Source organism: Odocoileus virginianus, chromosome 28, assembly GCF_023699985.2.
Source record: "Odocoileus virginianus isolate 20LAN1187 ecotype Illinois chromosome 28, Ovbor_1.2, whole genome shotgun sequence".
Lineage (NCBI taxonomy): Eukaryota > Metazoa > Chordata > Mammalia > Artiodactyla > Cervidae > Odocoileus > Odocoileus virginianus.
In genome coordinates, this window is record NC_069701.1 from 39,776,625 (window position 1) to 39,803,183 (window position 26,559).

Genomic DNA, 26,559 nt, shown 5'->3' on the forward strand with positions numbered 1-26,559 from the left:
AAATAATAAAGCACTGCAGTGCAGCATATGGCACTTGGAGCACTGTTGTGTCACACCCGCGTCTGCAGTTCGTAGCCCAGCTGCGGCGCCGGGTGACGCGAGGCCTGCATGTGGTCTCTTGTCACGAATGCTCAGCTCTGCCCTTCTGGTGTGAGAGCAGCAAGAGGCAGACTGTAGAGGAGGGCATGGCTGTGTTCCCTTAAAACTTTATGGACACTGAAATTTGAATTTCACGGGATTAGTACAAAAGATACCATGTTGATTTTTGCTGTTGGTTGGATTTTTCTATTTCTTTTTTTTTTTTTTTTCTTTTTTTTTTTTTGTATGGAGGAACCTTAAGCATGTGGAGTCGCCTCTTGGTCTTTCTGCCAGACAGTCTTTATGAAACCCTGATTCTAGATTGTAGCTACATTTGTAGAGCCCTTCCTGAGTGCCAGGGACTGTGCTGAGTGATTTTTATTTTCTTTTCATAACCTTTTATTTTATCTTACATAGGTATGTAGCTTACGTAGATACATAGTTGAAAAATCAAATGGTATCACAAGATTAATAACAAAAAATAGCAGTCCTCTCTTTCATCTTGGCCATCCTGTCCTCTCTGCATCCTTGGATTACTCACCAGGGCTGCTCCCTCTGTCTCTTAGCTGATCCCTCATCTCTGCTTCCTTCTGCATTTCTGTGTCATACAACCGTAGGTAGCAGTTTCTCATCTATCTTACTTCCCAGTTATGAAGATGAAGGTTTAATTCTTTGCACAGCTGTTTCCCTCTCCATCTCCCAGCATAGTTAAAGCTCAACTTTTGTTAAGATCAGTAGTAGAAGTATGGTATATGTTGTTTGATTCCTAAATCTCTGCCTTAATTTGTAAAATTCCTTTCAACACGGTAACGTCCATCTGGCAATACTTTTCCTTGGACATCTCCTTTCCAGAGCCCCTGCCTCGTGGCCTGCTTCACGCTGGCTTCTCTTGCCGTTGTCTGTAGCTGCAGTGCACCCCTCCTGGGGGTTGTCTTTGCTGCTTGGTGTGTTGGAGCCCTGGCTTCATGGATTCTGTGTCTTCTGCTTGTGGCTTACTGCCCAGCTTTTTCTCCAGTAGCTTCCTAAAGAAATTGAACAAATCTTTCCGACCTCCCAGGTCTGAAAATGTTCTTTTCTAGAATTACTGTTGAGAAAACTGATGTCGTTTTGACTTCCAGTTCTTTTTTAAGTTTTGTCTCACTAGAACAGTTTCAGTCTTCTTCTGATTTAAAATCTCCAGTCCTGCTGACTTTCACACTGCGGCGTAGAGGACCTCACGCTCTGTGTGACGCCACGTGTAGGTCCTAAGGGGGGAGTCACATTTTTATGTGCTGAGAAAAAAGTTTTGGACAGGGAGGTTGGTGGTGAATTAAAACATGTTCTTCTAAAATTTCTGTTACTTGGATGATGGACTTCTTGAATTGTTCTCCATTTTCTATCTTTTCATAAATTTGTTGGCTGCCTTCTTGGCTGTTGTTTCCTTTCCTTTGTCTGTTATTGTTGTTTTACTAGAGCTTCCAGAGGAGTGGAGGATTGTGTGGGTTTCAACCCACTAAGCATCTGGAAAGTTGCATAATCCTTCCTATTTTCTTGTTGATACTCCATGTCAGCCCACATGTAGCCGTGCCTTTTATATCAAATAGACTTTGGAAAGAAATTCATGAGGCTGTGTGGTGATCACTTCGTACAGCCTTCCTCTCCAGAACGGGAAGTTGCCCTCTTAGAAAATCCAGGCTTCCAGGGCATTGTCTTGAGGGCATGAGGTCTTGTCCATGTTCCTTACCTTTAGCACATTTCTGCACCTCCTGCTCACAGACTATCTGTCCTTTTTACTTACTGGCTCATTTTTCCCTTGGGCGCTTTCTGTGATAGCATAAAATAGCTCTGAGATATGCAAAGCTAGTTATTTTTTTCCTCCATGGGGCAAGTCTTCCGTCACTCTGGTTCTTTTTGGGTGCCATGTGTTGGCAGTCTCTTCCTTTGCCCCAGAGTAGGACACCACACTGCTTGATGTGGGCTGATCTGCCCAGGGAAGGCTGCAGTGGAGTTAGTAGCTCGCAAGACAGACATGATTATCTATGACACATTTTGAGATTACTTGCTTATTACTCACAGCATAGAAAAACTTTATGTTGAGCTTCTAATTAACTAAAATCTTTGAACTTGTTTTTACAGTTTTCTTATGTCTGGCAATCCCCCCACCCCATGGTGTCATATTTTTCAGTTTTTAAAAGGACTTTTCATTTATCCCTGTTTGGTAAATTTCTCTTGGTTTCATCATGTCAGAATTTTAAAATACTGACTCACTTCTGTTTTCTGTGCATTTTTGTCAAACTTGGCATCCTGGTAAGTCTACTCCGATAGAGTCACTGGCCACAGTGCCGAGCTCCTCCATTGTTACCACCCATGCTCTTGGAGCTGAGTGCTGTGTGCCAAGTGAATCTTTTCCTGCCTGTGAACACTTATGGGTCCTGTTGATGAGTGTGTCCCGAGAGACATGAGGTGACAGGTCAGCATGCTCCAGGCTGGCCCGGGGCTGACTTGCGTTCTTGATTACTGCTGCTGGGACCGGCCACTCACCAGCTTTCTCCGCCAGTCTTGTGGCCATGTGCTGTGCTGGGGAGAGCACAGACCTGGGAGTCCACCTTTCATGGAAAGCTGCCGTATTAGGCCTTTTACTGTTACTGTGGAATAGCTGGAGGAGACTGTTTTTGTAAGGGGTGTGGAGACGTTCACCCTGCCTGTGTCTCATGCTTGGCAAGGTGTGTGGACACCTGTACGGTCGCAGCAGTCCAGGCTGAGACTGCCTCTTCCTGCGTGCTCAGCTGCATGCTGGTGAAGCATTCGTGACAGAACACACTTCTGGAGACTTTTAACTGCTAGTCCAGGGAGAGTCGAGAGAGTCTCATGTATATGCCTTATGATTATACTTATTCTGATTAGTTTACTGGGCAAGGAAGATGGTAGGTTAAAAACAATGGGCAGCGGGAGGGCTTTAAAATTTGTGATCAACTTGCCATTTCTGTCTTCTGTTACAGAATTATAACCAGCTCCAAATTAACCAGGATAGTTAGCTCATTCTTAATCTGAAGCTTGTTTCTTTTTGGTCTTCCTTCAGTGGCATATCAGTTTTCTTCAGGATTTGTATCTGATTTGAAAAGGCTGTTCTCTTTGGGCACCTTGTCCGTAGTAGATTATGAATAAAAAGGGGGCTGCTTGCTTCAAGTTGGGTGACTCAAAAACTGTATAGAACTGCTTTGCTTTCACTTAATAAAAAAACATGGGTGAGTTGGATTTTCCAAGTCTTTCCCCAACCCTGTGTTAGTACAGAATTCTCTTTTTCTGTCTGTGCCATTTTCATACCATTCCTGACTTGCTTAGGACTAACTTTCCTCCTTACAGTTTTATTTCATTTACTATTTAGCCACACGGTGTGGCCTGTGGGATCTTATTAGTTCTCCCACCAGGGATTGAACCCTGGCCCCAGCAGTAAAAGCTAATCACTGGACTGCAGGGGAATCCCGTCCTTACAGTTTTAGATTAGGAACTATTTCCTAATCATTTCAGATGACAGGTCTTTTGTTTGCATTGCGTTTTCTCCTACTCTCCAGTTACATGTCACTTCTTTATTATGTTTGAGTCAGATTTATTGACAAGTTACTTGGTGTCAGAGATTCAGAGAATGCTGGACACTTAAGATGGAAAACCCTCTACTTTGAACTTTCTGATTTGACTTTTGTCATATTCTCTTATCTACAGTGTGTCCTCCCTTTCAGTTTGTGTACACACATACACCCTCCCCCCAATAGACTCCGTCCTCCTTTTTAGTTTGTGTACACACACACACACACACACACACACACACACAATAGACTCCTTCCTCCCTTTCAGTTTGTGTACACACACACGTACACACACACACACCCTCCCCCCAATAGACTCCTCTATCCAGGTGGGTTTTCCTTGCCTTTATTGCTCTGATCTCTGACGAGGCTCCTGGCACAAACAGGTTGCTGTTGTGTCATCTTCATTGCTTCTTTTCCAGTCCCTTAGTTTTGCTTTAAAAACACACCCACACACTCCCACACAACTTGTTCATGTATGTCTAAGTATGTAGAAGTCATGCTTTGCATCTGCTTGTATTGACATTTTTGAAGCTGGGGAAGTTGTGCACAGAAATTCATGTTCACTTGAGTTTTTATAATGAGAGTTTGTAGAGGAACACTTTAGGGGACACTGTGACAGGAGTGACACTGGATGTTTTTGACTGGCAGTTGGCTATTTAAATATAAACATGAAGTGGGCGCTTAAGGTCACACCCTTGCCTGTCCACAGCATCTCAGAGGTGTATTTGGAGTTAACCCCAGTGTGTGGCTAGGTATCGGAGAAGACACTGGCAGCCCACTCCAGTACTCTTCCCTGGGAAATCCCAAGGACGGAGAAGCCTGGTAGGCTGCAGTCCATGGGGTCGCCAAAGTGTCGGACATGACTGTCTTCACTTTCACTTCTCACTTTCATGCGTTGGAGAAGGAAATGGCAGTGCACTCCAGTTCTTGCCTGGAGAGTCCCAGGAACAGGGGTGCCCCGTGGGCTGCCGTCTGTGGGGTCGCACAGAGTCGGACAGGACTGTCTTCACTTTCCCTTTTCACTTGCATGCATTGGAGAAGAAAATGGCAGTGCACTCTAGTGTTCTTGCCTGGAGAGTCCCAGGGACAGGGCCGCCCCATGGGCTGCCGTCTGTGGGGTGGTACAGAGTCGGACAGGACTGTCTTCACTTTCCCTTTTCACTTGCATGCGTTGGAGAAGGAAATGGCAGTGCACTCCAGTGTTCTTGCCTGGAGAGTCCCAGAGACAGGGCCACCCCGTGGGCTGCCGTCTGTGGGGTCGCAGAGCCGGACAGGACTGAAGCCAGGCAGCAGCAGCAGCAGCAGCAGCGGCTACACATTGGCTTTGTGTGTTTGCCAGGCGGCTCAGAATTCCAGGGGCAAGCCACACATCTGATACATAAGTATAAGCTGGGAATTTCAGACATGAAAATTAGGCCTTGGGGGAATTATGATTGAAATTGGAGGGTGAGGGGAAAGATATTTAATGTGAAATCTCTAGGATTTCAGGAAGGGAATAACTTGCTTTTCAAGGAGGCTTTTGCAAGGCCTCACCGCCCTTGTGAGTTCTTAAAACCATCTCTGGGTTACCTGCTCTTTGCCTAGGCTCACCCTCTCCTGTCCATGCATCTTTCCTGTTCACGGTGTGTAAACTCTAGAGCTGATCTTGTTGCCTTGCTTTGCTTGACTTCTCTTTCTGTCCTCAAGTGGTGAACGGTACCTGCAGTGTCCCACCTCAGTGGTTTTGTCTTCAGCACTTCCTACCCTAGCCCTCATTTCAGTCCCCCCTTGGCCTTTGTGGGAGTACAGTGTGTGGGTGCGCCACAGCTTCTGTCTCATCTTCTTTGGCATTTTCCTCTACTTCTGTTCAGTCATCTTTTTCTGTGTACTGTGTTTAATCTTTGCTATCACTATCTTAATGGGTTTCCCAGGTAGCTCAGTGGTAAAGGATCCACTTGCCAGTGCTGGAGACACAGGAGACGAGAGTTTGATCCCTGGGTCAGGAAGATCCCCTGGAGAAGGCAACCCACTCCAGTATTCTTGCATACAGAGCTATCTTAATGTACGGTTATCTCAGGTAGAAGAGAATGGCTCCCTCCCACGCCGCACAGCAAGCCTGCCCCACTCTGCTGTGTGTTCCTGCCTGGCTCTTTGAGAACTGGTTGCCTCACCTTCCCTAGTGCCTTCTGTAAAGGTTCTTACTTCTCGTCATCGGGACCTTCTCCCTCCTGTGAGTTCCTTCAAGTTATGGGTCTGTCCTCTGAGCTTGCAGGATCACCTACTAAGTCTTACCTGTGTTTTGAGCCCAGCTTAGGCCTCATTTTCATGACGTCTTTTCTGGCCAGGCTCTTCTCCCTGGAGCTCCCTTTCTGCAGAACAAGCTTGGAGTTTATGCCATTCATTTTCTGTATCTTCCTTGTTCTCAGTTGTGTTGTACTCTTTTTTTTTTTTTAAATATTTAATTGTTTATTTGGCTGCACCAGATCTTAGTTGCAGCATGTGGGATCTAGTTCCCTGACCAGGGATTGAACCTGGGGCCCCCTGCTTTGGGAGCACAGAGTCTTAGCCACTGGGCCACCGGGGAAGTCCCCTGTGTTGTACTCTTGAAGAAGATAGGCAGCATTTATCTTGTTATTCCTGCATTCCTCAATACAGTGCATAGTAGTGCTTTAAAAGTACTGGCTGATTAACATAGTGCATATTAAATGGATTCTACTCCTTTACTATTCTCACACCCTGAAGAAGTCACAGATTAAAACTGGGAAGAGAGTCTGGAACATCTGGATGATAGAAACTTGATTTCTTTTGATGTGTTCTTCAGAAGGAGCAGTTCTGGAGCAAATATAACAAAGCTGGCCCTGAGTTTGTATTGTCCTTTCCTGTAAAGAAATTGTGTAAAGATTTGTGCTTGCAGTGGGCACTTTGATTCTTGATCTGGCTAGTCCAGCCTCCGGGTGGGGATGAGGAGACAGTTGTGTGAGTTGCATGCCTTTGCTGAGGATGGAGAAGCAGCGACTGGGTAGCTGTCCCAGCCCACTGTGGTGTTTTCCCTTAGTACCTAAAGAGGGCTGCTTTCAAAGGCCTCTGCTACTCCTCTGTTGCGTGTTTCAGCCTTTGCCTTCAGCATTGCTGTTGGGGGCCGTTTATCAGTGACTTACTCCCTTCAGAGTGACTGACTGCGTCCTCCTGTTCATAGAGACTTTCCTCTGTCCTTTCCTAGGGTGTGCCTTCCTCAGTGAACAGTGTGAGCAATCACCCACCCTTCTTGAATCCAGCCTGCCCCATTGGGGTCTTGTCAGTTGCTGCCCAACTCAGTTCCCTGCACACCTGAATCTGAGCTGGGGCCCTGAGACCCCAGGTGTTTGGATGGTGGCAGCAGTAGGTGAGCCAGTAAGAACAGCTTTTGGGCAGCTCGGCTTGTTCACTCCATCTTGTCCCCAGGCTGCTGGTCAACTCGGCCAGAGCTTTGGGGTAGATGTGTCTGCCCCACATGGGATAACAAGCAAGTTGTTTGAAGCTAAATGGAGGCAGTGAAGACTCAGTTTTCTCTCGGACAAGTGGGGAATCCAGTTTTATTTATTTATTTTTAAAATTAATCAAACATCGTTTCCCAACATGTTTGAGGGATCAAGGCATTTTTTTCCTTGTTTTTTTTTTTTAATTAACTTAGGAAATGAAATAAATTCCCAGAGACATGCACCTATTTTAAAGTTTGGCCAGGTGTATCTTTACCAGGAATGAGCCACTTGTAGCCTTCCTGATTCCAGCTAGCATCCTCCTTTATCTCATTGTGAAGAATTTAACATTTTACCTTTTATCCCTATGAGTATCCCTAGATAGCAGAGGTTAAAAAATAGTTCTAATTTTCTTGTGACTTATTTTTTGAGTTAAGAATGTCTAAGTTGTTTTATATATATATATTTATGTATCCACACACACGTGAGAATAAACATGATTTCTCAGGTATGTTTATATTTTAAAAGAAAGGAAAACCATGGCCTGTAACCTCTCCTCGCCCACCCCACATTGGCCCTTGTGTGGAAAAAGTGGTTAACTGTTGGCTTTGGCAGTGGAAGGAGGTGGGGAGCCCATTTTAGCACCAGGAGAGAAACTCTGGCTCCAGTTGTAGCAGTCACACGACTGTGGCTGTCTTGTCCCTTTCGGCCACGTGCGGCTCTTCAGCATCTGAAATGTGGCTGCTCCAAATTGTCAAGTGCTGTGAAGTGTCAGAACACAAGAGTTTGAAGACTCATTACCAAAAGAATAGTAATGTTTGAAATAGTTGAAATCGTAATGTTTAGATATATGAGGTTCAGTATATACATTTAAAATTAATTTTACCTGTTTCTTTTTTACTTTTTAGCTGCTTTCCCTAGGCAACATAATTCTCCTAAAACAGAGAAGTAGGGAATGAGAGGGTAACAGGTAGGAAGGCTGGGAATCTCCAAATGGAGGAAATAGGCTGCAAACGTCAGACATTTTCTCTCTCTCTCTTAAGCAGCAGGAGGGAACAAACTACAAGTGTCAAGAGTTTTTGCTTCCCTGATAGCTCAGTTGGTAAAGAATCCCCCTGCAATGCAGGAGACCCTGGTTCGAGTCCTGGGTCAGGAAGATCCCCTGGAGAAGGGATGGGCTCCCCACTCCAGGATTCTTGGGCTTCCCTTGTGGCTTAGCTGGTGAAGAATCCGCCTGCAGTGCCGGAGACCTGGGTTGGGAAGATCTCCTTTCCCCTTAGAAGGGAAAGGCTACCCACTCCAGTATTCTGGCCTGGAGAATTCCGTGGACTGTATAGCCCATGGGGTCTCAAAGAGTCAGACACGACTGAGCGACTTTAAATGTAAAAAAAAAAATGTGGCTAGTAGAAAATTTAAACTTGCATATGACTCATATTGCAGCTTGAGTGATGTTTCTGTTAGTGCCAGCTCTTCTCCTTCTGTGTACCATGGATGCCGTGGTCTTAGTTTTTCGAATGTTGAGTTTTAAGCCAGCCTTTTCACTCTCCTCTTTTACCCTCGCCAAGTGGTTCTTTACTTCCTCTTCTCTTTCTGTATCATCTGCATGTCTGAGGCTGCTGATACTTGCCCCTGCAGTCTTGGTTCCAGCTTGTGATTCATCCAGCCGGGTCTTGCATGAGGTACTCTGCATAGATGTTAAAGAAGCAGGGTGACAGTATACAGCCTTGGCATACTTCTTTCCCAGTTTTGAACCAGTCTGTCTTCCATGTCTCATTCTAACTGTTGCTTCTTAACCTGCATACGGGTTTCTCAGGAAACAGGTAAAGTGGACCAGTGTTCCCATCTCTTTAAGAATTTTTCACAGTTTGTTGTGATCCACACAGTCAGGGGTTTTAGCGTAGTCAATGAAGCAGAAATAGATGTTTTTCTGGAATTCCCTTGCTTTCTCTGTGATCCAACGAGTGTTGGCAATTTGATCTTTGGTTCCTCTGCCTTTTCTAAACCCAGGTTGTACATCTGGAAGATCTCAGTTCATGAACTGCTGAAGCCTAGCTTGAAGGATTTTGAACATAACTTTGACGGCATGTGAAGTAAGCCCAATTGTATGATAGTTTATACATCTTTGGCATTGCCTTTATTTGGGATTGGAATGAAAACTGACCTTTTTCAGTCTTGTGGCCACTGTTGAGTTTTCCACATTTGCTGACACACTGAGTGCAGCACTTTAGCAACATTATCTTCTAGGATTTGAAATAGCTCAATATCACCTCCACTAGCTTTATTTGTGGTGATGCTTCCCATTTGACTTCACACTCCGGGATGTCTGACTCTAGGTGAGTGACCACACCGTCATGCTTATTCGGGTCGTGAAGATCTTTTTTGTACATTTCTTCTGTGTATTCTTGCCACTTCTGAATCTCTTCTGCTTCTGTTAGGTCCATAGTGTTTCTGTCCTTTATTGCACCCATCTTTGCATGAAATGTCCTCTTGGTATCTCTAATTTTCTTCAAGAGATCTCCAGTCTTTCCCATACTATTTTTCCCTCTATTTCTTTGCATTGTTCACTTAGGAAGGCTTTCTTATCTCTCCTTGCTAGTCTTTGGAGCTCTGCGTTCAGATGGGTACATCTTGCCCTTCCTTTGCCTTTTGCTTCTCTTCTCAGCTATTTGTAAGGCATCCTCAGACAAGCACTTTGCCTTCTTACATTTCTTTTTCTTTGGTATGGTTTTGGTCATTGCCTACTGCACAGTGTTATAAACTTCCATCCATAGTTCTTCTGTCACTCTGACTATCAGATCTAATAATCCCTTAAATCTTATTCATCACCTTCACTGTATACTCAAGGGATTTGATTTAGGTCGTATGTGAGTGGCCTAGTGGTTTTCCCTACTTTCTTCAGTTTAAGCCTGAATTTTGCAATAAGGAGCTCATGATCTGGGCCACAGTCAGCTCCAGGTCTTGTTTTTACTGGCTGTATAGAGCTTCTCATCTTTGGTTGCAAAGAACAGAATCAGTCTGATTTCGGTATTGACCATCTGGTGATGTCCATATATAGGGTTGTCTCTTGTGTTGTTGGAAGACCATATTTGCTATGACCAGTGTGTTTGCTTGACAAAACTGTTAGCCTTTGCCTTGCTTCATTTTGTACTCCAAGGCCAAACTTGCCTGTTACTCCAGATACCTCTTGACTTCCTGCTTTTCCATTCAAGTCCCCTGTGATGAAAAGGACATCTTTTTGGGGTGTTAGTTCTAAAAGGTCTCGTAGGTCTTCTTAGAACTAGTCAACTTCAGCTTCTTTGGCATTAGTGGTTGGAGCATAGACTTGGATTACTGTGATTTTGAATGGTTTGCCTTGACACTTGAGATCATTCTATCATTTTGAGATTGCACCCAGATACTGCATTTCAGACTGTAGTTGATTCTGAGGGCTGTTCCATTTCTTCTTGCCCACAGTGGTAGATATAATAGTCAACTGAATTAAATTCACTAATTCCTGTCCATTTTAGTCCACTGGTTCCTAAGATGCTGATGTTCACTCTTGCCATCTCCTGCTTGACCACATCCAATTTGCCTTGATTCGTGGACCTAACATTCCAGGTTCCTATGCAATACTGTACTTTACGGCATCCAACTGTACTTTCATCACCAAACACATCCACAACTGAGTGTCATTTCCACCTTGACCCAGCCTCTTCATTCTTACTAGAGCTGATAGTAATTGCCCTCTGCTCTTCCCCAGTAGCGTACTGAAGACCTTCTGACCTGGGGGCCTTATCTTCTGGTATCATATCTTTTTGCCTTTTCATACTGTTGATGGGGTTCTCCCAGCAAGAATACTGGTGTGATTTACTAGTCTGTCCTCCAGTGGACCACATTTTGTTAGAACTTTCCACTGGGACCCGTCCATGTTAGGTGGCCCTGCACGGCATGGCTCATAGCTTCATTGACTTATATGAGCCCCTTTGCTGTGACAAGGCTGTGATCCATGAAGGGCAAAAACAACTCTAGGATTTTTCAGAAAGATGGAGAGTAGTTTGATTTTACCATTTATCTCTTTGTTAGTATTGATTTAAAAGTCTGTGATTTGGTTTACTGTAAGAAATTGTGTTCCCTCTTTCTCTCAATCCTATTGAGGTATATAGCTAGGGTAAAAATTTTAGAGTACTTACATTTACTCAAAATGAGCTGCTGAAATTCTGACTTCTTTGAGGTGTGTGTGTGTTTTTTTTTTTAGTATGTTAGACATTTTTCAAAGGGCTCCATTTACCTCAGGGCCCCTGTCAGTTGACCTTTGTACCTGTTAGTTCATGCCTAGCTTGATTCCACTTCAAAGGTCAAGTTAGTAGAACTTAGGGGCAGGCCAGGGGTAACTGATTGACCAGCACTGTTTGCCTCCAGTCCAGTTTGCTGTTTGGCTGGAAGATAAAATGATGTTTGTTTAAGAGTCTACTGTGGTTTTGTTTTATTTTTAAGCCTGTAGTATACCTACTCAATTTAAAGAAAATGCACTGTGGAAATGTGTATTTTAAGGTGTCCTGATTTGAAAAATGCTGTTCTAATTTAGGATAGTGGAGAGCAAAAGGAGTTAGGCATTTTAAAACACATAGTTGCCCAAGAATTCTTTTCATATGTATAGTAAAGTAAGTATAAAGGAACTTGACGCTGTGGGCTGAGGAGATTGGAGGAAGTGGCTGGGTACGTGGGCTGTCCTGCTGGATCCCAGACCAGCTGTGTGGTGACTCCTCCCACCGTGGCCTGGGGTGACTCTCAGGTGGGCGGGCAGCGCCCACAGGTTGACTCGGGGATTTAGGTACCTTCCATCTTTGGGCCTTACTGTCTGTCTCACGGTCTTTTTTTGTCATCAGCATTCAGCCAGATGAAAAGGAGGCCACCTGGAGGTTTTGATGGCTCACAGCACATTGGAGAAAACGTTGTCATGTGGCCATACCTACCTGCCCAAGAAGCTGGGGACGTGGTCTAGGCAAATGCCCATGGAAGGGAGAGAATGAATCTGGTAGATGGTCATGCCTGGCACCGCGTGGCTCCACCCCTCCAGGCAGTTGCAGAGATGGCAGAAAGGAATGTGAGACAGGACACTGAACTTTACTGTGAACTACCAGATAGTAAATGTGCAGGCCCCTATGGTCACTGTCACATAATCTTACCTTTAACAACTCCGTTCTCTTTAACAACCCTTTAAAAGTATCAGAGCCCTTCTTAGCTTGCAGTCTTTGGGCTGGATTTGGTCTATGAGCCAAAGTTTGCCAACACTTGTTATTTCGGCACCACTAATGATCATTTTTTTCTATAAACCAGTATATGATGAGTTACCTTTATAAGGTTAAAATTTTGGAAGTTATTTTTTTAATCGATGTAGATACGTGGCTATATCTTGATCCATGTTTTAATAGTTTGTGGACATTTACAGTTTTAAGTTGATGATCATGAGTGTGTATTTTATTTATGCTGATAAATTAGCCAATAGTAAGGGCTCTATCAGATTTGCTTTTGTGATTCATTTATTAATACTTTTCTTTATATTTTGCCTTCATCTGTGGGATTCCAAAAAAATGAAAAGACATGCTACTTTAAATGAGACCTATTTTTTTTTAAGACTTAAGACTAAATTATTAACTACATCTAGCTTTCTGACTTCAAGTGGAGAGACTATTAGAGTATCAGAAATTTGGCTTATAGATCAAAATAAGCATATACAAGAAATGGCAACCCACTCTAGTATTCTTGCCTGGAAAATCCCATGGATGGAGGAGCCTGATAGCCTATAGTCCATGGGGTCACAAAGAGTCAGACATGACTGAGCAACTTCACTTTGCTTTTACTTTTGGACCCAGTGACTGTGGGATGGGACATGGGAAGGTATTTGAAGATCACTAGTAGCTTTTCAGTCAGTGACTTTGCTGAAATATTTAAAATAAGCATGGTGAACTATTTTGTCAATCTGTAGACATCCTAAGGTTTAATTTTCCATGATAAACTTTGAAGACAAGGTGAACACTTCTCTTTTTAAGGTGGTTTTACTATTTTTTGTTTTTTTGTTAAGAATCCATCAGTTCAGTTCAGTTCAGTCGCTCAGTCGTGTGTGACTCTTTGCGACCCCATGGATCGCAGCATGCCAGGCCGCCCTGTCCATCACCAACTCCCGGAGTTTACTCAAATTCATGTCCATCGAGTCGGTGATGCCATCCAGCCATCTCATCCTCTGTCGTCCCCTGTTCCTCCTGCCCCCAGTCCCTCCCAGTATCAGGGTCTTTTCCAGTGAGTCAGCTCTTCGCATGAGGTGGCCAAAGTATTGGAGTTTCAGCTTCAGCATCAGTCCTTCCAATGAACACCCAGGACTGCTTTCCTTTTAGGATGGACTGGTTGGACCTCCTTGCAGTCCAAGGGACTCTCAAGAGTCTTCTCTAACACCATAGTTCAGAAGCATCAACTCTTCGGCGCTCAGCTTTCTTCACCGTTCAACTCTCACATCCATGCATGACCACTGGAAAAACCATAGACTTGACTAGACAGACCTTTATTGGCAAAGTGATGTCTTTGCTTTTTAATATGCTATCTAGGTTCGTCATAACTTTTCTTCCAAGGAGTAAGCACCTTTTAATTTCATGGCTGCAATCACCATCTGCAGTGATTTTGGCATAGGTTTTACTGTTTTACGACTTTCCGATTTTCAGCTGTGAAAATTGGGTGCTATTGGGGCTAAAAGTTCTGGTTTGTGGTAGTCATTTAATGTTGTAATATTCTGGAGAGTACCTCATACGTAGGTCTCAATACTTGTCATTTGTAGTTGAGGATACTAGTTCTGTGTAAGAATGTATTTCTCACCCTGAAGAAAAGATTTATTTTCTTCCTTTCCCAGCACTAAATTCTTTAAGTATGCATGGATTAATTTTGCAGGTTAAAATACCAGGTTTTAGCATTCTTTCAGCATTTTCAAGTCAGAATTTTTTGGTATCTATAAAAATATTTTCTGAGAAGGAAAATGTCTTACCAGTTTTACTTACTTAGAAGGTACTTTATAGATTCAAAATGAAACTTGTTTTTCTCATGTGATTCAAGTTGGCATTTTAGACTGTAAAACTAAGTGGAAATTTGAAAAATTAATATGTGAAGTTGAAGTTTTATTTTAAATATCTCTGCATTTTGTTTAGACCAGCATGTTTTGGAAATTTGATCTTCACTCATCATCCCACATAGACACACTTCTAGAAAGAGAAGATGTAACGCTGAAGGAGTTAATGGATGAGGAAGATGTTTTACAGGAGTGTAAAGCACAGAACCGCAAACTTATAGAGTTTCTCTTAAAAGCAGAATGTCTCGAAGATTTAGTCTCATTCATTATTGAAGAACCACCTCAAGACATGGATGAAAAGATCAGATACAAGTAAGAAAATTCAATCTTCTCTTTAGGGTGGGGCTGAAGTGAAGTGGGGGCAGGATATATCACCATTCTTGTTGTCCAGCAACTTCTCAGGGCTGCCGGAGACCAGGTACAGAATGTTAACGTGTCAAGAGGGACAGGTTCAGTGCGGCAAACAGCCCGTTCTGGAACCAAGTCCAGGGAAATCACAGGATTTTTAAAATGAACGTTGTAAATTTCCGCCAGAAGGTTTTGTCTAAGGGCAAAGTGCATTATAAACAGTGATAAAGTTCCTTAAAATAGTGAGATGATCCAAGTAAATATTTTCTCTTTTTTTTGCAAATAGGAAAACAGAGATTATGTGACTGTCAAGATCACACAGCACAGCCGAGCCAGAGCTTGTTTTATGAACTGTGTTGCTGATTATAAATTCTGACCTTTTGTTAACTGAAAATAAGGGTATGGATCTTGGTGAACATTAGTGTAGCTAAGTTTAAGCAGCTGATACCTTGGATAAATACTGTGGATTTGTCTTCTTCAGCACTGGTTTTGTCAGCTCATAATGCTTCCCAGGGTTCAGATCACTGGACACTCGTTGTAAATATAAATACTCCGTGTGTATTTAAGGCATCGGGTTTCACCTGGTTGCTTTTCCACCTCCAGCTCTTCTGAAATGTTTGGCATCCCTCTCCCCCTGAAAATAGAACTGATTCAGGAACAAAACAAAAATCATTGATTATGCATTAAATAAGTTTGATGGCATGGGGAGAATTATGGCCTGTAATAAATTCTCGTTTCTCCTTCAGTCTCTCCCTCTTTTCAGTTATCTTTCATTTCTTCATGGGGAGAATTTTGTTGTCAGAGGAATAATACTTGGTGATGCTTTCAGATTGCTCATGGCTTGGATCTTCAGGGAATTCATGCTCTCTGCCAGCCATTAAGATTGTCAGCTGGCATTCAGTTGCACATCCACTTGGAGATCAGTACTTTAGACGAGGAAAGAAATTTGGTGGCAGAAATACCTGTGTCCTCCTTTCCTCAAAAACAGATGCTTCATGCTTTGGAATGCCCTTCCCAGTGAGCCTGCATGTGTGAGTGCTGCTCGTCGGGGGCTCATCCTGGCAGGAGCCCCCCCGGGAGGACGGTACCCCTCTCCTCCTAGAGCTCCAAGAACTTGAACAAGAGGCCCGCCTTCTTGGGTCTGTTTCCTCACCTGCTGCGTGAGGCAGAACACTTCTCTAGCTGGAGTAGAGTAGGCGTGCCTTGTGGAGGTCGCTGATCTTACCAAAAAGCAGCCATGACGTCTGTTGTATGGCCATGCCAGTGTTCTATGCTTCCTCGGAGGCTGCAGGAGCAGGTGTGTTCCCCTGGACGTGCAGCCTTTTGTTGGCACCATTTTGAGAGAGCGTGGCTTGAGCTGAGTGGAGCAGCTCTCTGCTGAGCCTCTGGCCCGGACAGAGCCAGCAGCGACGGTAGCTGCACGGAGCTGGCTGACTCAGAGCGCTGGACTAGCGCAGAGCAGTTTCTCAGATGGGACCCGAAGGCTGCTCGGGGTTAAGGTGGACTGTGGTCGTCTAAGGAAATTTAGGCTAGTGTTGTATGTATTTAGACTAGTTTATGAATGAGGGGGTGTTTGCTGTGGCAGAAATTTGAATGAACCGAACTTTAAAACTAGGGCATTAAGTAGTGTTATAAATCCCAAAGCTGAGATGTGGTTGGTCTGGTCAAGGTTCCCATAGAAGGGCTTCAGAAGCAAGAACAGACCCAGGCGGGGCTGCTGCCCTCAATGTCAAGGGTGGCCAGGCTCCAGGAAGGGGAGATGGGACAGGGGGCTTGGGCGCTGTGCTGACAGGCCAGGCAGCCTTTGGCGTTTGCCATGTGGAGGCCCCTGCAGTGCCTATTCCTCAGAGCAGTGGAACAGAAGCAGTGCTTTTGAGGGAGCATTGGAGGCCAAGCAGAGAGCTCTTTCAGGTAGTTCTCTGAAAAGGTGCGGAAAGAGCAAGTGGGAGCTACCGGCAGGTGTGGAGCTAGGAGAGGCGTGTGTGTGTTTTCCTAGATGGAAGAAATACTGGTGTGTTTACGTGCTGGTGGGGTGATGTGGCGCTGGGGACGCGGGCCGGTGTAGAGGGAGTGGGGGTCTGGTGGTGGGCTGGGCTGGCCTCAGTGGTCAGGAGGACAGTAGGGGGACTTCACTGCAGAGGAGGAAGGGGCCAGGTGCAGATCAGGGGTCCAGCGGGGCTGGGCTCTCTCCCCATTGCTGTGTTCTCTGGGCAGAGAAGCTGAGGCCAGGGTGGGGCGGGGTGGGTGGAGCGGTGTTTGAGAGGCTTGTTTAATCTCAGGGAGCTAGGTACGAGAGCGAGAGTGGCCCCACCCTGTTCCACACCAGAGCATTGAGCCTTTGTATCAGTGCCTGGACCCCGTGTGCATGCTTCTTCAGTGTGATCAGACCTCCAGATCAGCCGTGGAGAAGCAGGTGGAAAACTTTCCAGATGCCCATGCGCACCTCTGGACTTCCTGTGTTAGATTTTCGAGAATACTCCTTACACGTTGGGTTGCAGTGGAGTTGGGGTCTCCTGCCTTTTACTGACCCTTTGCCTGCCGATAGCTTTCAAATTGGGGCAGTTGAGATAACTCCACATCCCAATAAAACTTCATTTCAGAAGTTTTATGAAGTAGCAAATAAAGAGAAATTAAAGCAGCTGGTATTTACTCACTCTTCTCAGAATTTTGTATTATTATCTTCCATGAGATAGGCATTGTTGTCTTCCCATTGCAGCCTTGGAAACTGGGGTCCAGTGAAGTCAGGTAGTGTGCCTGAGTAGTGTGCCACCAGCTTGTAAGTGGTGGAGGCAGGTTCTGAGCCTGGGCTGTTGGACTCTAGAGGCCACATGGGTCACCCCTGCTTGCTCCTCCGGCCTACTGGTGATTTTGTGTTGTGGTGTCTTTGAGCTGATGTGGCTGTAAATTGAAGTGAGGACAGACTTTGATTTGATTGAGCCATCGTCTCGACGACAGCAATTTGGCGATGTGACCTTTGCGCCCACACGCCTGCCAGTTCTGTTGTATGTTTTTTCCGTGTTTTTCTCCCTGAAAAGGCTCATTTGGGGACATTCTTACACTGTTCAGTGTCCCACCCGCTAAGTACTGCAGCTTCTGGTCCACTGCCAGTTGCTTCTCAAGTCACTGGTCCACAGGCAGCTGCCAGCTTGTCTCAGGGATGCTGCATGGGTTCCGGCCACAGTCTCTATCCCTCTCCCCATTTCAGGCTGTTTTGTCATCTCCCTGTCCTGGTCAACATCAGAGCTCGCCACTCCCTGCTGCTCCTGCTCACCAGGGAGGCATAAAGAGCAGAGAAGGGAATGGCAGGTGGGGGAGAGTGCAGTCTGGGCGGGCCTGGGAGTCTCCATGATCTCTCTGAGAACAGATGAGAAGTCATTTGTGGTTAAAGAAGCTAGTGGAGGAAAGGAATCTGCTGCTGCCTGTTCAGAGAGAGAGCACCGGTGCTCAGGGCAGACGTGCCACTGGGGTGTGGGTGTTGTCAGGGCTGGGGGCCTGTGGAGGAGGGCTGTGGCACAGAGCAGTGAGATCCAAGGTGGACTGGTCCCAGGAGACTGGAAGGCTTCTGTGGAAAGCTCAGTTTCCATATACACTTTGTTTTCCCACCTGGGGAATTCAGGCTGTGTCCTATTCTCTGCTCGAGTATATTAAAGTGTTTATTCTCTTCACATGTAATGTGGACTGGACACTTGGCACGCCCAGCTTTCTAATACCATAGACAGCCCTTCTGAGAACACAGGCCGCCTGTCCAGGAACCTAGATGTGTCTCGAGCAGTCGCACAGTGCCGTGTGCAGGGCAGTTTGCCGGAAGCCGGCGTCCCCTGCGGTGGTCCTGCGAGCTGCGCTGCTTCCCGCACCAGAGCGGGTGGCTGAGGGCTGCGGCCCACGGCTGTGTCTTGCCCCCTCTGAGGGGTCCCCGCCCTCGCCTCCTGAGGGTCCCAGGTGTGCTCTGGTTTTGCTGGGGAGACTGTATTGGTTTTTAGACATGGAAGAAAATTCACTCTAGTTTAAATTGGCAGAATGGATTGAAATTATTTTCTCATTCCTGGAAGATTGTTTAAAAAAATTTTCACAAAGTTTTAGGAAGCCTTTCTGATCTGTGTTCTGATTTATGTAAGTAAACTGTTCATACAGATGATGACGTGAGTATCCTGTTCTTCTAGGTATCCAAATATATCTTGTGAGTTGCTCACTTCTGATGTCTCCCAAATGAACGATAGACTGGGAGAAGATGAATCCTTGCTAATGAAATTGTATAGCTTCCTCCTAAACGATTCCCCCTTGAACCCACTACTTGCCAGTTTCTTCAGCAAGGTGCTAAGTATTCTTATCAGCAGAAAACCAGAACAGGTAAATACTGTTTTCCAAAAAGGTAAGTATTAGGGCTGAGCATCCCTTGAGGTGATCCTCAGTGATTTTTGTTGCTTCAGTGTTCTGAGTGTGCCTTATGTCCCACGTTCTGTAAAAGAATAGATTTTACACCTTAAATATCCTCAATGCTTGCTGACTTTCCACTGGCTTAACGCCTTAAGGAACACTTTCTAATTTGATCTTTTCTAAGTGCCTCATATCTCAGTTTTTCAGTGTACTTTGGCTTGCTTTTCTGACAGGTGGTGGGAAGCAAGAGCATGCTGGGGTCAGTTTGTGAGGGCCGCGTGAGGGCGCACAGGGCGGCAGGGTGCGTGGGTGGTGTCCCAGTGGCTGAGTAAAGTAACAGTTCGTTTATTTATTCTTTTCCCTGGTGAAGATCACAGTGAAGCTTAAGTTGGAAAGCTTTCCCATGAATGCGATTGGTGATTAGTTCATATAGTTAGGTGTGTTTTTTCCTTGTATTTTGCTTCCACCCACAAACTTGAGACCTCTGGGTAGTGACTGCTGTGTACACACACGGGGAGCTTTGCTCTTCTGCCCAGTAGAGCTTGACAGGGGCTCGGCAGGAACCTCCTCCCACTGTCCTGCTCTCCCTCCTCCTCCTTGTTCTCGTGTACCTGGAAACTTGTCTTTTCCAGGTATCTGCTGTGTGTGGTTGTTCTCGAAAGTGTGGTCTCTGGTCCAGCAGCATGAATACCACCCGAGAATTTGTTGGAAACGCAGGTTCTTGAGCTCCATTCCAGACCTGCTGAGTCAGACACCCTGGGGTGGGGCCTGCAGTCTGGGGTGTAAGAAGCCTCCCAGATGACTGGGACGCATGCTAAAATTTGAGAATCATGGCTCTGGCGGGTACTGGTGTGAAAAAGGATCTGCTTACAAGGAGATTAGGATTCACTTACAGAAACAGGCCTCAGGGAGCAGCAGGAGCCTCAGATGCCCAAGAACAAACTTAAGAGTTTGCAGAGTGCAGGCAGTGGGGATGTGATGACGGGGGTGCAGGGGTCACAGCAGTTGGGCCTGGCATCCTTCATGGTGGAAGGCAGGCTCCGTGACCCGTCCTTGCTATCAGCAGACCTGGAGGGGCTGGAACTATTTTCGGCCCAGTACGCCTGCCCTGTGCCAAGGCCAAGTGCATACAGGTCTTATTTTAGACAGACGAGGTCATGCTTCCGTGTTCTTAGTTGAGCAGGATTGCCTTTCTCAGTGTGTTGGAACTGAGGTTCTTGTTTCTTAGATAGTAATCCCCGAATCCCGGTCACTCCAGTACAGCTCGTCCTTCCTCCTCCTGCTTTTGGGTGAGAAATGACAGGACTGCTTACTCTCCTAGGAGAGCTCAGGTCACCCATCAGTCTGAGTGCTGGTCAGTTCCCCGTGGCTGTGGTCGCGATTGAGACCAGCCTCACATCTCCTCGTGCCTGTCTCCTCCCTCTGTGCCGGGGAGCCCAAGTCTGTGGGGCCTGGTGTTCCGTGTCTCTAGTACAGGTTGACGACACACTTCGAGCCCCCTGGGCTTCCCGAGGTCAGACGTGTCACCTGTGAGCAGGAGGCGGCACGCGCCGACTGAGCGCCAGAGCAGGCCCGTCCACTGTGCTGCGCGTGTGCTGCTCAGCGCGGCCTCAGTCACGAGGGGGTTCGAGAGTCCTTGCTTGCTCCTTCAGCTACAGGAGAAGCCCACACTGGCACCTTCCTCTCCTTTTGAGAGTTATGAGTGTAAATGAAGGTTTCCCATCACATGATATGTTGGTAAGGTTATGTGCAACTGAATTCAGACAGTCTGAGTTAACCAGTACAGACACTTCTCAGAGCAGCAGGGCCTCTGTGAGGGGCACCCTGAGTGCTGGTGGGTGAGTGCCACCCCCCAGACAGGCCACCTCGTCTTCCTTGCTGTGCCCCCTCGGCCCTGCCTGCCGGCTCTGGAGTCGGTGCTTCGGCCACTAAATGCAGTGTTTTGACCACATGCCTCCTTTTCTTCCCCTCTCCTCCACTATGCTTTTAAAAACGACTGTGTGACTCAGCTGTGAGTGGATTAATTATGTATAACTTACTGAAGGTCTGTGTTACAGCCTTTAACCTCACTGTTTAAAGAAGCAGTGTGTGATGGTGAATTCTGCCTTTCCACCTGACAGTGTGAAGCAGTTTTAGCTCACCCCTGCCTTGTAGCTGTCATGTGGGGTGATGAGCTTGTGGCTCTGTTGGATTTAAATCTCAGGGCAACCACTTTTTAGCTTCTAGCAAAATCCTTGACTGGTCTGGGCCTCAGTTTCCTCACCTAGAACATTTGAGTTGAGCAGCCCCACCTTACAAGCTTCTGGGAGACGTCAGGGTGATACTGTCATGGCAGCTGCCTCACTGGCTGTGCTGCTTCTGGGACTTTTGAGCAGATGATTCCTGCACGTGGACAAAAGCCAGAAGGTACACGGGGTGTCCGAGGCAGAGCAGGTTTCTGCCTGTGCAGGAGAGACCCAGGTGGCAGCCCTGACTTCAGTCATGTTTTCTCACTCCCTCGGGCTAATGGCCAGTCTCTCCCACGCTCACCTTCCTGGTGTTAATCTGATCAGGTGAGTGGCTGAAATAAAATGCAGCTGTGATTTTCTATAGCATGTGAGTTAGCCACTTTGATGCAGAAATCTGTTTTGAATGTTTTTCTTACTTGCTAGAGTACAGTTAGGACTTTGAATGTTTAGTCTGCATTTTTGTGTAAAGTCTAATGGACTTGCTTTATGTCTATAAACTGTTAAGTGGTATATTCTCTTGCCTTTTATGGAGTGTTAAATTTTTGATCCTCATTCTTTCAGAATTAATAATGAAAGTGAGCAGAAATGAAAGATTCTGTTATGGTGTGTTTGTATCAGGGAACAGGTGGTGATTTAGGAGATTTTTTTTTTAAGAGGTTTTTCAGTTCTGTAACAATCAGAAGGCTTTCCAGTTTGACATCTTATGACTAATTCAGCCTTTGACTTGCCTTAACTTAAAGTGGTGATGGGACTTTGGAGGGGGCAGCCCAAGGGGTCAGGACTGAAAGTGTCCTAAAGCTAGTAGTTCCCCTGGGATGTGTCTTTCAGTTGTGGCTATTCTCCTCTAGATTGTGGATTTCCTGAAGAAGAAACGTGACTTTGTGGACCTTATCATGAAGCACATAGGAACGTCGGCCATCATGGACTTGCTGCTCAGGCTCCTGACGTGCATCGAGCCCCCGCAGCCCAGGCAGGAGGTGCTGAATGTGAGTGGTCAGGGTGGGGCACTCCCGCCCCTGGGCTGTGCCACCCACCTGGGACTCCAGGGACTGGTAATAAGGGTGTGGGGGGCAGGAGGCGGGCTCCACCACAGGAAGAAATCCGGATTTTTCCAGGGTTAGGGCTCCCCTTGTGCACATCTCGAGAGACACAGGCTGTCTTCTTGTTCTTTTCCTTTGCTGACTTGCTCTTTAGCGGAGTGGGAAGGTAGACTGAATTAAGGATTTGTCTTAGCTGGTCTGGTGGGAAGAGCAGAAATGAGAAGGTCGGGAGCTCTGAGTCTCTTTTGAGCAGGCTGTGAGGAGTCCTCTCTGTCTTGAGATGGTCACCTGCAGGGATGTCTCTAAAAGTCAAAAGAAAGAGGTGTGGTATTCTTAGGGTATCTGGCTTCGGGAGTAACCTTCTCATGGATGCCTGGGAGCATGGGATAGGAGGAGAATGGAGTTTACCTCCAAAGGGGCATGTGTTTCAGATTTGGGGGAGGTGGTTATTCCAGAACAGACGTCTCTGGAGGATTGTCTTGGGTGGGAAGAGGAGGGTGTGAATGACTTGAAGGTGACGTTTCTCGCAGGCTCTCAGCTCTGCCTCTTCTGTCTCTTCTTCTCTTTCGTCCCCTTCACTGCCTTTTCCAGAGCCTTTCCCCAGCCCATTCTGTCTTTAATACTCAACCTCAAACCTCAGAACTCTGGAAATGAGTTTTATTGACAATGCTAAAGACCTGGGAAGGCCCAGAGGAGAGTTAGTAGGGTCTGCCAGGAAGTGTCCCAGGGAGAGGGGCACAGTCCGCCGAGGTGGGCAGGCGTGGGGTGTGGTGTGGGAGGGTGTGGTGTGGGGGCGGTGTCAGGGAACGGTGTCAGGCCCGGTCTGTAGGACCAGGCAGAGGTCTTCTGAGAGCATGGCCACGTGAGTATGTCAGCTGAGAGGACCTGGTGTGAACACCCCAGGAAAGGGCCTTAAACTGGGACTTCGGCCACCTTTAGGCGTGTGTTTGAGTGTGTGAGTGTTTTCTCCATAGAGACTGGGGACTCCAGAGAAGGCAGTTACGGCTAAGAGCGTGGTTGCCTTCATATCTGTTGTTATTGGAGTAGGTTATTCAGTATGGTTTCTTAGAGTTCCTTTGGTCACTTCTGGGTTGGATTTGAGGGCTTACTTCCAAGGGAGTAGGTGTGCTTCTCAAGGGATGTAGTGGTAGGTGGTAATAAAGGCAGAGGTGGAGGGAAAGGTAGTTAGAACTCCTGAATGTCTGGCTTTGATCTGGGGGCCAGCTGTGGGCTTGGACTGTGGGTACTTGCTAGTAGCTGTGGAGGTGGGTGGGGGGGATCGATTTGTCCACTGCCCACAAAGTTTCCTACTTTCTGTCTGGGTGGTCGGAACCCTCAGCCCTAGCTTCTTTGTAGAGGTGTTTGCGTCCTGTTTGAGGACGTGGCTACTCAGAGTGTGGTCCCAAACATCACCTGGATCTCACCGCTGCCCTGCTGGGTCAGAATCTGTGTGAACATGACCCTGGAGGGGCGTCATGTGCACATTTTAAAACATCTTAAAAAAAGATGGGCCCCTGCCTTCCTGGTAGTCTCCTGAGATCTTTTGTTTGCATTTTCCTTTGGCATATTCTCCTTGAGGAGCTTGAGGACAACCTAAGAATTTCTCTGTGGCCTTTGGCAAATTGTGTTTGATTTCCTGCCTCCCACCCCCCATCTCTTGTAACTTTAGGGATTGTGTGTGTGTGTGTCCACCCATCTGTTCTAGGTAGAGATTGCCTTTATTTACTTGGTATTTCTCTTCCTTGTGGAGTTGACATTACGCCAGGTGCTTTTCCATTTATTCTTACCCCTTTCATATTTTCATTCATGGCAGTAGTTCATCCATAGTTAAAGAAGAATGTCCTAGTCATGATAACAGCTCTTTGCTAACATGTGACCGGGCAGATAAACTTTCTGTGCCCCCCACCAGCCCCCACATTTCCTGTGGTTGTTTTTGTTTTAGAATCTAAAAGTTCATCGTGTGTTTTAAACCGGAGGCTTGATACTACATACTGTTTTTCTCAGCCTTTCTGAAGCTCCCTTAAAATGACCACTCTTACAGAAAATATATAAATTTCATCTCCCCTTCCACTTTATAACCAAAGTGCAGACTTTTTTAGTACCCAGTGCCTGAGAACTAACATCACTAAGCTGATGTGTAGAATTTGGGGATGTGGTTTTGTGACATTGGGAGTAGTTGGTACTATAGCTACTGTTAAAATAATATATTCACTGGCATTTTCTTTGGGGGACTTTTAATTTCCTGTAGTGTTCAAAGTTCAGAGAAAACCTGTAGCATTCTACTTAAAATATGATAGATATTTCCAAGTATGTTAATCTTTATTGGGGCTTGAACAGGAGCTACTCATTGCTATGATTCCTTCTACAATGTGTTTTACAGTGGTTAAATGAGGAGAAAATTATCCAGAGGCTCGTGGAAATAGTTCATCCATCGCAAGAAGAAGATGTAAGTTCTCTTTTGTGACTCTGAACTTGATTTTTTGGAAAGAGAGTCATGTTCCTTTGGGCACAGAGCATCATTTTACTAGATGTGAATGTAGAGGACAGGTACTAGTAATCACCTGGCATGCTTCAGGTTGGCAGTTTTCTAAACACCGAAGGCTTTCAAAAACGCTGTGTTTTTCTGATACCCAATTTCCCGAATGCGAAACGGTAAGCCCTGGGTCTCGCTCCATCTCTTTAGAGCAGGGGCTGCATCTGTTCGCCTTCGTCACGAACCTCTTCCACACATTTTTCTTTTATCCCCATCTTTAGCCTAGAAGATGTGGCCACATCTGTCTGCGCTTGTGTTTTCCATTCTGGCGAAAGCCTCCAGACACACAGCAGCTCCGGGTCCCCAGTGGGTCCCAGAGTGCTGGGCTCTTGGGGACTCAGGCTTTTGTGCCCTGACCGGTTTGGCCTTTGTCCTGGGTGCTGAAGGTTGACTGGGTGGCAGCGTCAAAGCTGCTCTGGAGTTTGCACAGGGAGCTCGGTGGGGTGGGGTGGTGTGGAGTCACCAGCAGGTGTGCCTCTGTAGTGGAGACAGTCACCCAGCTTCTCTACTGCTCTGAGCCCTGTGGAGTGGCCAGCATGTGGCCATTTCTGCCTAGAGAAGTGATGGTTCCATGTGGTTCGATGTAGTATCTACAAAGGAGTTGGTTCAGAGAACACGCTGGGTGTGTCACGCACACAGGCGCCCTCCTTCGATGCTCTGGCTTGTGGGTCAGTTGGAGAGTGAGCGCCGTAGAAGAACAGTGCTGGGGAGGAAGCATGTGGCCGGAGAGTGTTCTCCCTTACGAAGGGGGACTTCCCTTCTACTCCACTCCATTCAAAACCTTTTGGTACCTGGAGTTCATCAAAGGCAGGCTCTCCATCCCACTGTCCCCTTCAGAAAAAAACGAGCTAGCCATGAATGGGGCTATAGCTCTCCTCTGACAGTTCACTTGTTCCCGCTGTAGTGTTGTTCCTGCTGACACTTAGGACACTCCCGTGTGTGGACTGGTCTCGGTGCCACGGCTTTAGAGGGGCCTCGGCCCTCCTGCTGTGGCTGGGGGAGGGGAGGTGGGGGCGGTCGATGGTTTCTAGAGCACATTTCCCGTGCGCTGTACTTGAGGGCAGAGGCGGGCCTGGCCTGTTCCCGGGGTGGGGATGCAGCTTGCTCCTCACTAGCCTCTTTCTTGCTCAACTGGACGTGGTTGCTGTCTGAAGGGTTGATGAAGGAGAGGCCCATCTCTGGAGCCAGTCCTTTTGCAAAGGACAAAGTGTTTGGGGCATCAGCACCTTCTCTACTTGACTTGCAAGAAAGTTTATTTTGTTTTTCTGGACAGTCCTGTTGATATTTCTATTGTGTATTAAGTGATAAACTGCATGCTACACTATACTGACCAGTTTATATATTATTAAGTTCTTGACGCCTGACTCCAAACAGTGGGTTTTGCTATCCTGGTGCCTGTTGTCGTCCGCACTAGAATCCTGTTGTTCTGCTCTCCCTGGGCAGGCGGTGCTCAGTGCCAGCATCTCAGAGTGTCTTGTAGGGTTGCACGCTAAGGATGGGAAGAAGGTGTAGTGTTTCTTACTCACTAATATATTCCAGAAAGCTGCATTTTTCTTTTTTTAAGTCAAGGAAGTGGGTTCATCTTTCTGTGCTGCTAAAAGTATATCAGTTGAGGGCGTACATTTTTCTTCAAGTTTAATTATAGAAATTTTCCTTGCCAGAACTTTAATCACATTTCTCTACACACAGCAGCTGTATTCTGTTGTCAGTATTGTTAACAAAGCTCATCAGCCCAAGAGGGTAAAATACTCAATACTTTACATACGTTATTTCTTATTTACTGTAGCTTATGGCCAGTGTTAATTTGTGTTACTTCTTAAGCAGTTTCTTCACTCTTTATTGTAAGTTTGACTTCTGGTGTGTTCTGT

At 46.2% G+C, this 26,559-nt stretch overlaps 1 protein-coding gene across 19 annotated transcripts in view; it reads left to right on the forward strand.

Annotated features, from left to right (window-relative positions):
• PPP6R3 (protein phosphatase 6 regulatory subunit 3) overlaps positions 1-26,559 on the forward strand; it is a 123,251-nt gene that overhangs the window by 40,659 nt on the left and 56,033 nt on the right. For all 19 annotated transcript variants that reach the window (XM_070457771.1, XM_070457772.1, XM_070457773.1 and 16 more), the window contains 4 exons: positions 14,248-14,480; positions 18,677-18,863; positions 21,967-22,104; positions 24,539-24,604. In XM_070457771.1, coding sequence (XP_070313872.1) covers positions 14,254-14,480; positions 18,677-18,863; positions 21,967-22,104; positions 24,539-24,604 — 618 coding nt within the window. In that variant the 5' untranslated portion in view covers positions 14,248-14,253. The remainder of the gene's footprint in view (positions 1-14,247; positions 14,481-18,676; positions 18,864-21,966; positions 22,105-24,538; positions 24,605-26,559) is intronic.